Below are 14,531 nucleotides of genomic sequence, written 5' to 3'. Positions count from 1 at the left end.
ACACATTTATATCAGGGCCAGATTATTTATTTCCTTCTTCTTTAAAAGATTTTATTTTTATAGATGTAAGCAGAACAGAAAATATATATATTTATTAAAAAGCATATCTAAATTATAATTACAGTTATAACAAAAGACAAAGAAGAAAAATAAATATATCCATATAACAATTATATAATGAATAATGGACTATAAAAATGCTAGTTATGAATGATAAATAGTGGTATTGTAATGAGTTATGAATGATAAAAAGTGGTATTAGTGGTATTATAATGCTTATCACAGTAATCTTAGCATAACATGTGATACCCTATGCAATATTTGATAAACAACATTATAAGTTGATAATGATAGTACAATAGAATAATAATACTAAGTAATAATAATAAATAAATAAATAATAATAAATACATACATACATACATACATAAAAATAAATAAATAAATAAATAATAGTAATAGTAAATAATGAATAAATCGACATACAGTGTTATTTATTATTATAAAGTTCTAAAAATGCTTTCCAAATATTAAACATTAATTTCACATTTTAGCATCTATCCATAATATATTTAAATGCCACTCCACTTTTGACAACTTTTCAATACAACATATCCAAGATTGTTAAATTCATCTATATAATTTCAACCACAACCTTTTCTGCTCCCCATTTTTAGGAATAATATGAGTAATATGCTTTCCATTTATCTTGACATTCTTTAATTGGCCTTTTGTTCACATAGTTCATTAATTTTGCCATTAATGCATGTTCAGCTAGTTTGCTTTCCCAGCCTTCTTGGCTTGGACATGATTTTGCTTTCCATTTTACTGTAAATATAACTTTGGCTGCCATTAACATGTATCTAAAACAATTCTTCCAAGATTTTGGAATATTTTTGGAAAATGCCTAATAGCATACTCTGGACTTCCAAAAGCCAGATTTAATTTTAAAAATTTATGGATTCCAGCATATATTACTTTCCAGATTTTGTTGCCTTTTAGTACATCCACCGCATGATAAAGTGTGCTGTTCACTTCACATATCTATCATTCCCCATTATAGTTCTTGTCCATGTTCTCAATATCCTTATGATGTGACATACAACATATAAAACATCTTGTACCAATTTTCTTTTAATGTCTTCCTCAAAAATTTGCATCCATTTGACTATACATGTTTTAACTTTTTCTGTTTCAATGTTAAATTGAAATAACAGCTTATAAATTCATCCTATGTTCTTTTTGCTATGTTATCACCTTTTCAAATTCAGTCAGCTCCCTTATTATACCTCTTACTGTATGAATGCCCTTTTTTGATCTTTAAAGTAGTTGAAAATATAGTAGCCATTGTACTTTTTTGCTTTCAGCCTTTATCTTTTGCCAAGACTTAACTTCTCCTTGAGAGTTTATCATATCTCCATATGTTATAAATTCATAACTTTCCCCCTCACATTTTCATCATAGTATGCCTCTATGGTAGCCATTTTTGGCGATATTGGAGAACTAATTCTTTTTTATTAGATTCCCTAATTCTGAATAGTCTATATCTAATTACATAGCTTCTATTTTGCATTATATTTTGACTGATTTTTTTTATCCATAGGTAATGGTGTAAAACTTTCAAATCTGCCATTTTTAATTTAGTGATCTTTAATATGTATTTTTTATCCAAACCAAAGTCTAAACCAGATTAGTTGCTTGATAATATTGACAATTTGTTTTAATTTACTTCAGTTATACCTTGCCTTTCTCTGCACTGGGGACAGTGAGAAGCTTATATTGCTTTCCCCTTCCCCATTTTATCTTCACAACAACCCTGTGAGGTATGTTAGGCTGAAAGTGCATGACTTGCCCAAAGTGAGTAATCCTAAGCAGGACAACTCAGAATCCTACTTAGGTATATTTGGTGGAGCTTACTCCCAGGAAAGTATTAAGATTGTACTGAAAGTCACTCAGCGAACTTCCACGGAAGAGCCGGGATTCGAGCTCATTCTCCCAAATCCTAGTCTAACACTTTAACCACTACATCATACCGGTTCTTACATGGAGAAGACTAAGAGAAAGACAGAAAATCTTGCGTGCATCTGGCTACTCACTGAACAAGAATAAGACTACCACACCCAAAGTCAGTTAAACAAAGTGAATTTATCTTTGCACAGGTATGAAAGGTCTTCCCTAGCTCTTTACTGGTTTGATGACACACCAAATGAAATTACTCCACATGTGAGTGTGGTAATTGACAATTAAGAAATGTACATGATTGCATCAATTATTTTTGTCATCAAGAACATGCAAGTCCATACTAAGTCAAGGCATGTTAAGAGGAGGCTATGCTTAAGCAAATTTGTGGTGCTTGAAATCAAATGGTGATTTTCAGAACAGCACATTATATATTGTGCATCACAGCTACAAAAACACAAACATGCCATTAATAGCAATCTGTTTGGAAAATAACTGTAGTGCATGGTGCCACAGTGTGTAAAGGATGTGAAAGTTTTAGAATATTGGCCTTGGGTTCTTATTGTACAGCACTCAGTGATGATTCACACTGCAATGTGTTTGAAGAGCTGCCATATATGGTCCAGAAGTAAAAAATTATGAACAGAGATAACCTGTGCAAAATCAAAATGAGCTAGAGAAACTAATTCTATTGGTTTCTTTGGAAGTTTACCATTATAAAACATAATTTTTTTATACTTTGTGGATAAAGACTGAATTTCAGGACCACCTGCTCAAAACTGCAGGTAGGTCAATCAGAAGCATACAAAGACTAGGTAATATTCAGTGAACACCATGTTGTATTTGTGCATTGTGCCAAGTCATTTGATTCTCCAAATGGTATTTGGGATTCATCAGATTATGACATACATAAAAATCAAAGTAAGCCCTATGGTTTTATAAAGACCATTATTTCTATGGAATGTGTACTAAAATTGCACAATATATGTAATTAAATAGCTATTTCAGAGACAAGTGTGGTCAATGCATTCCACATACATTTGTTTTCACACTATGAATAGGGGAGTGCCCTGAGGGAGAAGGAATTAGCTTCATCCTAGCATATTTTCCAGTGTTCCTACCTGCACACTGCAACACAGGATCACAAGTACTGGAACCATCACTCTGGATGTTCTGTAGGCAACTATTTTCCCTTGAAGACATGGTGATCCCTCAGGTATATTCATATATGTGTGTATTCAATGGGATGGCGGGGAGACAACATATATACTTCAAAAAATTTTTAAAAAGCATTTCAGACACTGCCAAATTGCTATAGTATAATCCTTTGTACTATAATTAGTACATTGACAATACTAATTTCCTTCCATAAAAAGTTCTGAACTTGTGCCAAATTACCAGTGACAATCAGACATGAATATACAAACCTGTATTGTACTGTTGGTTTCTGTGCAGGTGGATTTTAGTTTGATCAGGTACTCTGAGAGTGCAGCAAAGTGCCTGGGGGGAAAGGATAGCCAGTGACTATCATGCAACCAGGAAAAGGAAAATGTGTAATCTGTACATACCGTTAAATGTATTTTGGATTATAATGCTACATCATAAAATTTTGTAGAAGAAAAATCCATTGAACCTGGGTCTGTGGAAGCTTAGTTCTGTTAAATGCAATTACTGTTGAATTTTTACGAAACCCTATGCAATCATTGGGACATTACTGACCCCTGGGGTAACATCACATCATGATGTTAACTAGGCAAACTGTGTTTACAGAGTCATTTTTCATTGCCTCACAGTCATCTACATTTTACCCCAAGTAATCTGGGTGCTGGTTGTGGTGGGTTTTCCAGCCTGTGTGGCTGTGGTCTGGCACATCTTGTTCCTAACGTTTTGCCTGCATCTGTGGCTGGCGTCTTCAGAGGTGCATCACAGAGAGAAGTCTGTTACACATAGTCTGTTACTCCTTTCTGTGATACACCTCTAAAGATGCCAGCCACAGATGGAGGTGAAACATTAGGAACAAGATCTACCAGACCACGGCCACACAGCCCGGAAAACCCACCACAACCAGTTGAATCAGGCCGTGAAAGCCTTTGACAATCTGGGTACTCATTTTACTTACCTTGGAAGGCTGGAGGGCTGAGTCAGCCTAGAGTCAGTTATCTTAAAGTGACTTCTGTCAGGATGAGCCGGAGCTTTGACTACAGTACTGCAGTTTTCCATTCTGTGCCATGGGGCTCTTTGTTACTAGTAACTAATTTTAGGTCTGGGGTAGTTATGCACTTTCAGCCTAACACAAATACTTGTAACTATTATTCTGTGCAGCTCATCATCTGTAGACTATTTGTGGTGGGAAATGCAAATGTTTAAGCATTTGTTGCTGTTCAATAAACTCTAACAACATGAAATTTAACATTACTAAAAAGAAATGTTCAAAAACTGTTAAATTGTGCTCTATATTCAAAAGCAGAAAATCCCACCCTGAATTGGGCAAGCTTGGATTTAACCAGAAATTAGAAAACTTTAAATATGAATTAGCATACTATATGCAGTAGAATTGTAATACACAAGTATCATTCAGTTTTGAGAGCTAACAGAGGGAAAAGGTTGGGAAAGTGCAGAGCACAAGAATGATAATGATACTGGATTGTGTCCAAAGTGCTTAAGAAGCTCAGAATTAATCAGACTGGTCCCCATGATTATAATCATATTTATCTAGAAGTTGTCCCCTTCGTTTTAATACAGTACTACTTAAAGTATGCTAAATGTGTGATCAGAAGCGTATTATTATCCCTATTTTCTTGCAAGCTATTAAGAAAAGCACCCACACTTCATAATAGAAGAAGTCTAAGTAATAATATTTCATTTTAAATGGGTTAGTCCTAAGAAAGGGTCCTTGCTTAAAAAGTAATCTGTCTGTTCTTTTAATCCATTCATATTGTTCCTAAAATCCAGACTTTCTACAGCCTACAAAAATTGCAACAGTCAATGATTGTGGCCAATACTTTGGAATAATTTTTGCATGCATCTTAGTATTATCTTATGAAAAATAGTGTGTACAGCTTCTGATACAGTCTGTTAAAGTCTGCACAGTTTCTCCAGTTGCAGTAAATAGAAGATCAGTGGTCAGAGAACACCTTTCTTTTTCCTAATCTTGGGAAATTAACCTTTATGCAGTGAGTTGCTTTGTTGTTTATTGGGCCTAGCACTGCTGATAGTGCTACGTAACTGATCATGGGACATTGGGCAATTGTATTTCAATAATTGAATTAAATACTTGCTAAAGCTATATAAAAAGGTTCAATGTAATCTGTTCAAGATAGTACAAATAGGAATATGTAACACTTTCCTTTTTAGTATAAACAGTATGATCAACATAATTTAAAAATGCATAATATTAGTTCAGCATCTTATGCTCATATAGTCTGCATCTGGACAATATAATCATCATATAAGAGCAGATGACTGTGTTTATAACTAATTTTGTACATTACAATTTCAAATTCAAATAGTACATGAAATATTTTAAATTACTGCTTTGTGTTCACAAATCCAACACAAATGCACATTGATTGTAGCGTGAAGTACAGTTCTTCCTCTTTAACAGCAAAATAGATTCACAGCAGTTTAATGACTTGACCTTTTAGATTGTAATATTTTCAGAACTTGTTGAAAAGCTCTTTAAGAAAACCGGAGTTTTGGGACAGCGTGTAATGTATGTTCAGTCAATGGATGTACATATAAATATTACGGGGGGGAAACTATGAAAGTCCACTAGCAGAGGCCAATTTTATGAAAAATATAATGACGATTATACTTAACGAACCAGAAGCTGTTTCCCCTGTAGGTTAAAAAAGATTTTCATTTAAAAAATACAAATAAGGGTAAGAGCCTTTAAAATTATCAAAATGAATGTATAAATATTCCAGACAACACTGGTCCAACAGTGTAAAAATAAAATGAATGATTGTACTTAATTCTAAACCTAAATTAGTAGAACTGTAATTCTAAACCTAAATTAGTAGAACTGTAAAAACATCAAGGCCTCTATTTTCTGTATTTTTCTCTCTATAATATTCTTATACCCAGCTGACAATATTTTAAAAGCTGCTTTGATCAGACCAAAAAAGTTCCTATCTTAATTCATTTTAATTAAAACCCACTTTTTAATTGAACATCCTTCCTAACTTTTAATGCCAGGGAAGGCTGGAATCAAAAGTGTTTTCTTTTACATCAGTTTGGCTGTCAAAGAAAAAAAATACAATTATAACACATCAGCTATTTTTAAAAAATATAGCCAATATTCTAAGAATTCTAAGGATAGCCAAGTAAGTAGAGGGCTCTGGTAGTTTATTAAGAAGAAAATACATTTATATTTGTATCAATATTTTCCTGCTCCTATTTGCAATCCAGAGGATTCCGCCTAGCTTGAATTACTTTTAGAAGTGCTGATAACCTTTCAGAAGCTCCAATGTGCAGGTGGATTTTTTTGAAGGAGCCTTTTGTTATCTGTCTTACTTGTTTCACCTGGTCTTCTATCCAATGCCAGTCAGTTATTCCATATAAGATGTGAAAGGAAGCAGAACCTGTTCCTTGTAAGAGATGTTTTTTGGAAAGTAAATGCTATGGATTGCAGAACAACTAACTTCCAACTACTTGCTTCCTGATCAACTGTACTGTACACATTATTATATAAATCTATGTATTTATATTGAAATAACAGATTTGCTGTTCAGCTTCAAAGCAAATATGAACAGCATTTGTGAATTTCATTTAAAGATTCAGTATTGCATAAACTCATCTAGAAACCAAAAAGCTTGATGCTTTTATTTCTAAGAATCAGCAACTTGGAAGGTTCCTTTCTGAAGCACCTCAGCTGCAATACAGTCAAAGCCAGACTTGAAATAGTCCTACAGGCAGTAAAAACAACTTATCTGAGATTGTGATAAAAGTAAATTGATTCATTTCAACCCATTCCAGACGTGGCACAGACAGAGATGATCGAGAATCCAAGCCCTTACCTTTCCACTTGTAGGTTGGCTTGCCAGCTGGCTTGTACTTTGCTTCACTGCTTGTGCCGTTCTATGGTCTGCTATGATCACTATGATTAGAGCACCACGCATGACCCCTTGCAGTATATATATATGTGCAGAAAGCCACAGCAGCAACAGCTGGCTATTGAGAGCCCTACTTCAGTTTATTAAATGAGATTACTCACCAAAGGAGATCCATCAGGCAAATACTAAATCTGCATTGAAATGAGAGGAATATTGATGATGCACTTGGAAGAAAATCAGGATCTTATTTATGCCATAGCAGACAGAAAATACCCACTGCTATTGCACGTTGCATTTATTCTGTTAACCATGTAATATACATTGTCATTTTGACATTCAGACCATTTCTTTTCTTCCATCACCTCCATGCCAATCCAATTCACTTATTCTTACCAGTAATGAAATGGGGTGGATGGGTGGGAGGTAGGAAAGATTGTTATCCCACATCCTGTATTTGTGGGACATTTTAAAGCCAGTCAGATTAAGCACTGGAAGATGTTAGCCTTGATAAAGGAAGCCCCACTGGTTTTCTGTCTCCACGACACAATCAAATCGCATAGTTAAGTCTGTGGCTCTCTGGGATTGTTCTGTTTTAACACATAAGGGATGGAAGCCTTGTGACTATGCCTAATTAACTCAAGTTTAACTAATGAGAGTGGGGAGAATGGAGGGAAAGAGAGGAAGGTGGATTGTGGAAATGAGGGGTATTCACAGAAAGAACAGAATTTAACTAAAAGGACTCAGTTTCAACTTAAACAGGAAGCCAAATGGGTACAGCAAGACTGCATTGTTGACCAGAGAAAGGTTTTCAACATGTTATCGTTTAGATGCAAGTAAAATATTTAGTTACAGTGGGCAGAAACCACCAACACCAGTTTACAATTAAATTGTCCCCCTGCTTCCTTTGAAGACACTTCGGTGTATTTTGCATTGTGATGAAGCAGGACTTCCTTATAAGAAAAAGGAAACTTATTTTATTCAGGCAGGCATCTTTTCATGAGGGGACAATTGGCCTCTCTTGATCTGCCAAACACATCCTCTACTCACAGTATCTGCTGCTGCTTTTGATCGTGGTTTATGCATATATCCAAAGACAAAGCATTTGTTTCCTCTGTACATAGCATTGTTCCATATGGTGCAATGGGTATAGCCAGTCTTTTCCAGAAGAATGGGGAGAGAATGCTCATGCAATGATCATGAGGAAACTATGGAGTGCCATGGCCAATACCAGTGTCAGTGTATTCATGTTCTATCAATCTCTCTCAACCTAGATTACTATTTTTAAAGTATAAATATTATTAAAGTACAAATAACAGCTCTTTCTGTATGTGGGGGAGGGGTTTTTGTATCATGCTTGGGGTTAGAGGTTATTACTGGGCCTTTCCCCACTTACCTTAAGCCCCGCGCTACTCTCCTCAAGTAGTGCGGGGTCCCCCGGCACTCCCCATGACAGGGGTGGCGACAGCAGCCCCCACGCTGCTGCTGTTGCGCTCCCTCAGTGCACGGCATCCCTGGCGCTCTTGTAAACGGCGCCTTTTGATGACCCCGTGCAGAGCGCGGGGTTGTGGGGACGCCCGGGCGCGCGGCATGGGGGGATCGTGGTGAGTGAGGAAACGCCCTTCATGTGTTGAGAGCGGTAGTTGAGAGCAGTGGACTTTAATCAGGTGAACTGGATTTGTTTCCCCACTCCTCCAGATGACGCCTGCTAGGTAACCTTGGGCTAATCACTCTCTTTGCCTCACCTACCTTACATGGTGTATGTTGTGGACAGAGAAAGGGTAGGAGTTTGAAAAACCACTTTGAGACTCTTTAAAGGTAGAGAAAAATGAGATATAAATACTAACTCTTCTTCTTCTTCTTCTTCTTCTTCTTCTTCTTCTTCTTCTTCTTCTTCTTCTTCTTCTTCTTCTTCTTCTTCTTCTTCTTCTTCTTCTTCTTCTTCTTCTTCTTCTTCTTCCCACTAACACAAGTCATCATTCCAGGGCTGCTGTTTGCCACCCAGGGGAAAATATAGATATCCATTGGAAAAGTGGCAGCATGGGCATAGATGATTGGGACTCTGAAAAAGCACAGCCAAAAGCTGTGAAAAATAACTATCCTATGCTGCAAAACCAGTCCAAATTGAGCGGGAAGCTGGATTGCCAGATGGCAACAGGCATAATCCTACCTTGAGAGGAGGGGCCTCACTAGTCATATCCTGGTGTCATTAACAATGCTGTAGTATTTTCCCCAAACTCTATGGTTTAAACATATAGTATGGGGACAATAGTAGAGTGTCATCAAACATAATTATGTCACTTTCAAATTGTCCCATTTCTTGCTGCAGTTTCCTCCTCTGTCCAGCTAAACGGCAGCAGGTATATTTAGCCAGGGTGTAGGGTAGAAAGTCTCCTGCTAAAGTGGAATACCTGGCCTTCCTAGAAGGGACACAGCTGTTATTTACAAATTTAAAAGTAGCAGAAGATCCAGAGGTCTCTGTCATCAAGTCTATGCCAAAAGACAAAAGGGCAGGAGACACAGTGTTATTTTTTGTCTTCCCAGCTGAGGAAACACAGCACAAAGCAATTATACTTGCTGCTCATGTGTTGTGAGTGCATAGTATGCAGCTGGAGACGTGTGCCTTTGCTCATCTAGGAACAACAGCTACTTCCCAGCAAGCTGGTGTATAGCAAAATATGTTTCTGATCAACTGAATTTAGATAGGGTTGCCAGCTTTAGCTGGGAAATACCTGGACATTTTGGGGGGTGGAACCTAAGAAGGGTGAAGTTTGGGGAAAGGAGGAACTTCAATATTTTCTCCAGGTGACCTGATTTCTGCCAGCTGGAGATCAGTTATAATCCCAGGAAATCTCCAGCCAGCCCCTTGAGGTTGACAACCTAAGTATAGGTGATAGCATTGATCAACACCTGGACATCACTTACTGTTTTGAAATAGAAAGAGACAGCACAATCTAAGATGTTCAAAAATCAGTGGTGAATCCAGGAAAAGTCATTCCGGTGGTGCTACTGGACAGTGTTGGGAAATGTTTGGAGTCTAAGTTGGGAAGTGTTTGGAGTTTTTGGGGTTGAGCCTGGGGAAGGTGGGATTTAGGGATGGGAGGGACCTCAGCAAGATAAAATGCTATACAGTTCCTATTTTAAAGTAGCCATTTTCTCCAGGGGAACTGACCTCTGTTGACTGGAGACCAGTTATGATTCCAGGAGACCTCCATTCATCACCTGAAGGGTGGCATCCCTACTACTGGAATATTTTAAAGATGGCTCTCTCAGGTATACCCAGCTATTTGTTATGCCATCCTTTCCTCAGAAATGAAAATTTCAATGTACCTTACAGAGTAATGTTTGGGGAGAAAGTAGAAACGCAGATGTTCAATTCTATGGATTACAAAAATATTTCCATTCATGCTCATCCATATACAAATATGTACATCAATAGCATGCTGGTACTTGGGTAGTTTTCACTGAACTTCATTCAGTGCCATTTTAGTAATGAAAAAAATGTATATGGCAACATGCTATAATAATTATCTGGAAGATTTTATGATAAAAACATTACAACTACTATTAGTTTATTTGAATTGCATATTTGGCCATGATCCTAGGGAGTAATTGTTACACAGTGTAACGATAAGTGACAAGGCAAACTGCTTCACAGCAGCTCCTGTATAGCACTATGCCCAAGGCTTCAGATGCTGAGAGGTTCTATTTAAATTGGGCTTCTTATGTTATTATGCATAAAGAACAATTAAAAATGTCTACATGTGGTAGCTTCTCAATCTAGGAACTGTAACACAGAGCATTACCATATAGGTGGAACACGCTTGTGTGGAGAATATATTACTGCCAGGGATTCCTACCAGAGACTAGCAGTATTATTAAGCATGTCCACTTAACATGAAGATCTAGATGGTACTTAATATTATATGCCCAATGTGGACCCTTTGCAGCCTACACATAAGGGCTGGAATGTGTATAAGTGAAACAAAATAGACAAAGCAAGGACAATGTGGAAAAGAAAGCAATATTCAGCCTCAGAATATATGATGAAGGCAGGGCCAGAGTGAGGGGAAACTGCACTCGGGGCATGTGTGCACCCCTGCCACAGCCCCGCCCACCCCTGCCCCAGAACGCCTCAGAATGCCCCCGCCACGGCCCTCCACACCCCTGCACTGCTGCGCACCCGGTGCATCACGCTCCCCACTCCCTTGGTGCTACGTCACTGTTTGAAGGCCAGTTACACACTGTCAATCTAAGTTGTCTCAAAGGGTTGTTATGTTAAAATGCAGAAAGGGGAGAATGTAGTAAGCATTACTAGTCCCAGTCACACTAGCAATGATTGAAATAGGAAATTATTTTGCCATTTGGAAGATGAAGGTCCCACAATGCTGAGTCTGCATTATTCGACCTTACACCCTGCATTTAATTTCTTTCACCAGAAGCAACTTTGGCTACTTTACAGTCCTTTTTCAAGGCTTTCTCCTGTTTTGCACACTGCACCAAACTCTGTGGGAGGGAGAGCAGAACTGCTACAATTGTATACTTTCAGGATTAAGAAAATGGATGTGGAATATTAGGAAAGGGGAGTTAGCACTGAGAATGTAAAACTATAGTAAAGATTACACTAGAGAGACATTGGGGAACAACTGCTAAATTCAAAAGTAATCTTTCAGTGGGTTAAGAAAAGTGGAAGGCATTACAGAAGATGATCTGAGATATGTAAATGGAGGGGGCAGAAGTACAGAGGTTCTCAGGTTGGGGTGTGATGAAGTGGATCAGAGTTGGTTTGCAAAGCCCCTGCCAAAGCCTTTGTTGTCTACTCATGAGTATATGTCTTCAGCGGCCATGGCCTTGACTAGGGTTAATAACAGCGCTGGCTGTTTTAGTAAAAGCCAAGGGGATGTGACAGGTAACTGAGAAGGAAACTGGCGGCTGCCTTTGGGTTGCTGTAGTTATTTGTGTCTAACAAAGCCAACCCGTCGCCAGCCTCCTTGCAGATGAAATGAAGCGATGGGCTGAAGCCAGGCAAAGGAGGCGCCCTGTCCTGACAGGCTGAGGTGTGATCTGATGTATCCTAACCCTCCCAGACATTGTCAAGAGCAAAAGGGACAGAACAGAAGAGGTGGAGGTGTACAGAGTCTAGAGTTAGTGTGCCTGGAGAAAAGTTTAAGAAAAAGACCCAGTTCAGGTACAGAATTAGAGGGAGGTGGGAGTTGGTTGCCAAACACAAAGCTGCAATTTGGTTACATTTATCTAAATAAATGTGTGTGTCCCTGTTATGTGAACCAACACAAAGCAGTTACATATAATTGAAAAGGTGGTCCAAACCTGGCTTTCTAGTTAGCAAACACTTTGTTTCATAAGTTGCATTATATTGTGCCATTGATACAATGAACGAGCCAATGTAATGAATGAACCTAAATGATTATTTTTAAAGATATAATCTTAACATCAGAGAGATACGTTTTTAGTCTTACAGCCCAATCCAGAGGGCTGCAGCCTCCAGGAATGGTCCAGAGGGGCTCCAGGCGGTGCAGGAAGGCAGCGAAAATAAGAAAAAAGTCCAGCCACTGGAGAATCCTCCATAGTACAAAATGGACTTATGCCACCCTTTAGGGTGTCATAATTAAGACTCCAGCACCAACAGCATTCCTGAGTCAAAAATCTTTTGGAAGCTGACTCAGTTTGGCTCCACCTCTGGGAACACCTATGGGAACACTCAGGTTGGCTCCACCTCTGGGAACACTACCCCCAGCCACACCAGTGTGTCTTCCTGCACCAGTATGACTTGGTAATTGCAACCACTTCTGGGGTTGGATGCCATAGAACCACATGATCTCCCCCTGCCCGGATATGTGCCACTTTTGCCAGTGCATTTGCCCGTGTATTTGCCACTTGCACCAGTGAGGTGGGCTCCTATGTTGACGGGAGCCCATTCCGATTCCAGGAATTCCTTCACCTCCATCCCCTTGCACTGGGCTTCCCAAGATAGGAGGATGCCTTTAAAATATTTTTATTTTCTTTGCTCAATCTGTTTACTCATGCAGTGTGTATTTTTAATTTCCTTATTAAAGTTATTTTCATTTAAAATGCTGTCAATCTGATCTCTGTGAATCACAGTAAGCCAAGTTTACCAAGAGTGAAAAAAGAGAGATACCAAAAAATAGTGCTAAGCACATCATGAGGTTGGCACATCATGAGGAGAAATCTTTAGACTGAATCAAACCTCTTAAAATTGGTTTGATGGCAGCGATGATACCATGAGAGAGATGTAGAGGAAGGAGGAAAAGGAGTTGTATTGGAGTCTTGAGGCTGGAGGCTTCGGTTGACCAAGTAAATTTCTCATTCCTGAGGTTCAGAAACAGATGCTTGTAAGGCCCATCTCAACAAACCATTGAGTAAGTGTTTAAGGCTTACATCAATTAGTAAGTGTTTAAGACTTACATCAATTAAATTAATTATTATGTTTACCTATAAAACCCTAAGAGCTATAGTCCTGTAGGTTGAGGAACTGGCATTAGGTGTTAGGTCCTCTAACACAGAATTTTTGGGATCTTCACGAAGCTACAATGCACAGGTTTGGTAGGTGGAAAGCATAAGAGTTAAAATGGTACTATGAAGTTTAACAATCATCATAAAGCTTTTAGATTGGTATAATGGCTAAAGTGTTGGACAAGGATCTGACAGATGTGTGTTCAAATCCCTACTTGGCAATGAAGTTCACTGGGTGATCTTGGGCCAATCATTCTGTCTCAGCCTAACCTGCTTGCAGGGCTTTCAGGAAATATGAGGATAAAGGGAGAACCATGTATGCTGGCCTATGCTACTTGGAGGACAAAGAGAGGTAGAATTAAAACATACTAAATAGGCAAACATTTATCTTTTCTGAACATTTGAGGCCTTGAAACATATCTCCCACTTTCTGACATAAAAGTCAGAATTTAATTTAATCTAACAATGATGCTAAATATATAACCTATTTAAGTTCACGGCATATTTTACAGTTTGAACGATAAGCATTTGCCTTAAAAGAAAATATCTTGCTGTTGAGCTCACCAGCTCAGATGAGATATATTATAAACCGTATGGTGAATCTAATTTTGCCAATGTTTTAAGTAATTTATAAGTGTTGAAATAGACTACTGAGACCAAAGAAAAGGCTTCAGCCGTAAAGCTGTTTTACAAAAATTATTGAAAGGCTGTTTTGTTTAAAATTGAAATTAAAGAGTTTATGTGCCTTAGTACAAAATTGGCTATTTTCTTTGTATTGTGTGAACGTGAGCCTTTCCAGGAGTAGTTGAGCTAGGATAGTGCTAATTGTGTTGCCTAGCAACCATCTCTGGTTCTAAAGCACATAATCACCAGGAGGTGAAATGCTAAAAAAGTTTTTCTTTCCTAAACAAAACTGGTGACTCATTATGAGATGCTGGAAATGTACCACAGAAGTGTTCTCTTTGTTCCTTCTGTTTAGGATGTCTGGCATGGTTTTTATGAAGCCATCTCCAACTGCCAGGGTCGGTA

At 38.1% G+C, this 14,531-nt stretch overlaps 1 protein-coding gene across 4 annotated transcripts in view; it reads right to left on the bottom strand.

Moving 5' to 3' along the window:
- The window catches only part of ALDH1A1 (aldehyde dehydrogenase 1 family member A1), a 61,561-nt gene extending 54,254 nt beyond the window's left edge, over positions 1–7,307 (bottom strand). For 2 of the 4 annotated variants that reach the window (XM_048503948.1, XM_048503949.1), the window contains exons 1-2: positions 7,175–7,307; positions 3,387–3,459 (exon numbers count right to left, since the gene is read on the bottom strand). In XM_048503948.1, coding sequence (XP_048359905.1) covers positions 3,387–3,459; positions 7,175–7,188 — 87 coding nt within the window. In that variant the 5' untranslated portion in view covers positions 7,189–7,307. Of the gene's footprint in view, positions 1–3,080; positions 3,135–3,386; positions 3,460–6,977; positions 7,127–7,174 lie in introns of those variants that run through there. The other 2 variants (XM_048503950.1, XM_048503947.1) reach the window with 2 other exon arrangements.
- Between the last annotated feature and the right edge of the window lie 7,224 nt (positions 7,308–14,531).

This window comes from Sphaerodactylus townsendi, linkage group LG07, assembly GCF_021028975.2.
Source record: "Sphaerodactylus townsendi isolate TG3544 linkage group LG07, MPM_Stown_v2.3, whole genome shotgun sequence".
NCBI lineage: Eukaryota > Metazoa > Chordata > Lepidosauria > Squamata > Sphaerodactylidae > Sphaerodactylus > Sphaerodactylus townsendi.
The sequence above is the reverse complement of the archived record's forward strand: the minus strand, read 5'-3'. Positions and strand labels throughout refer to the sequence as shown.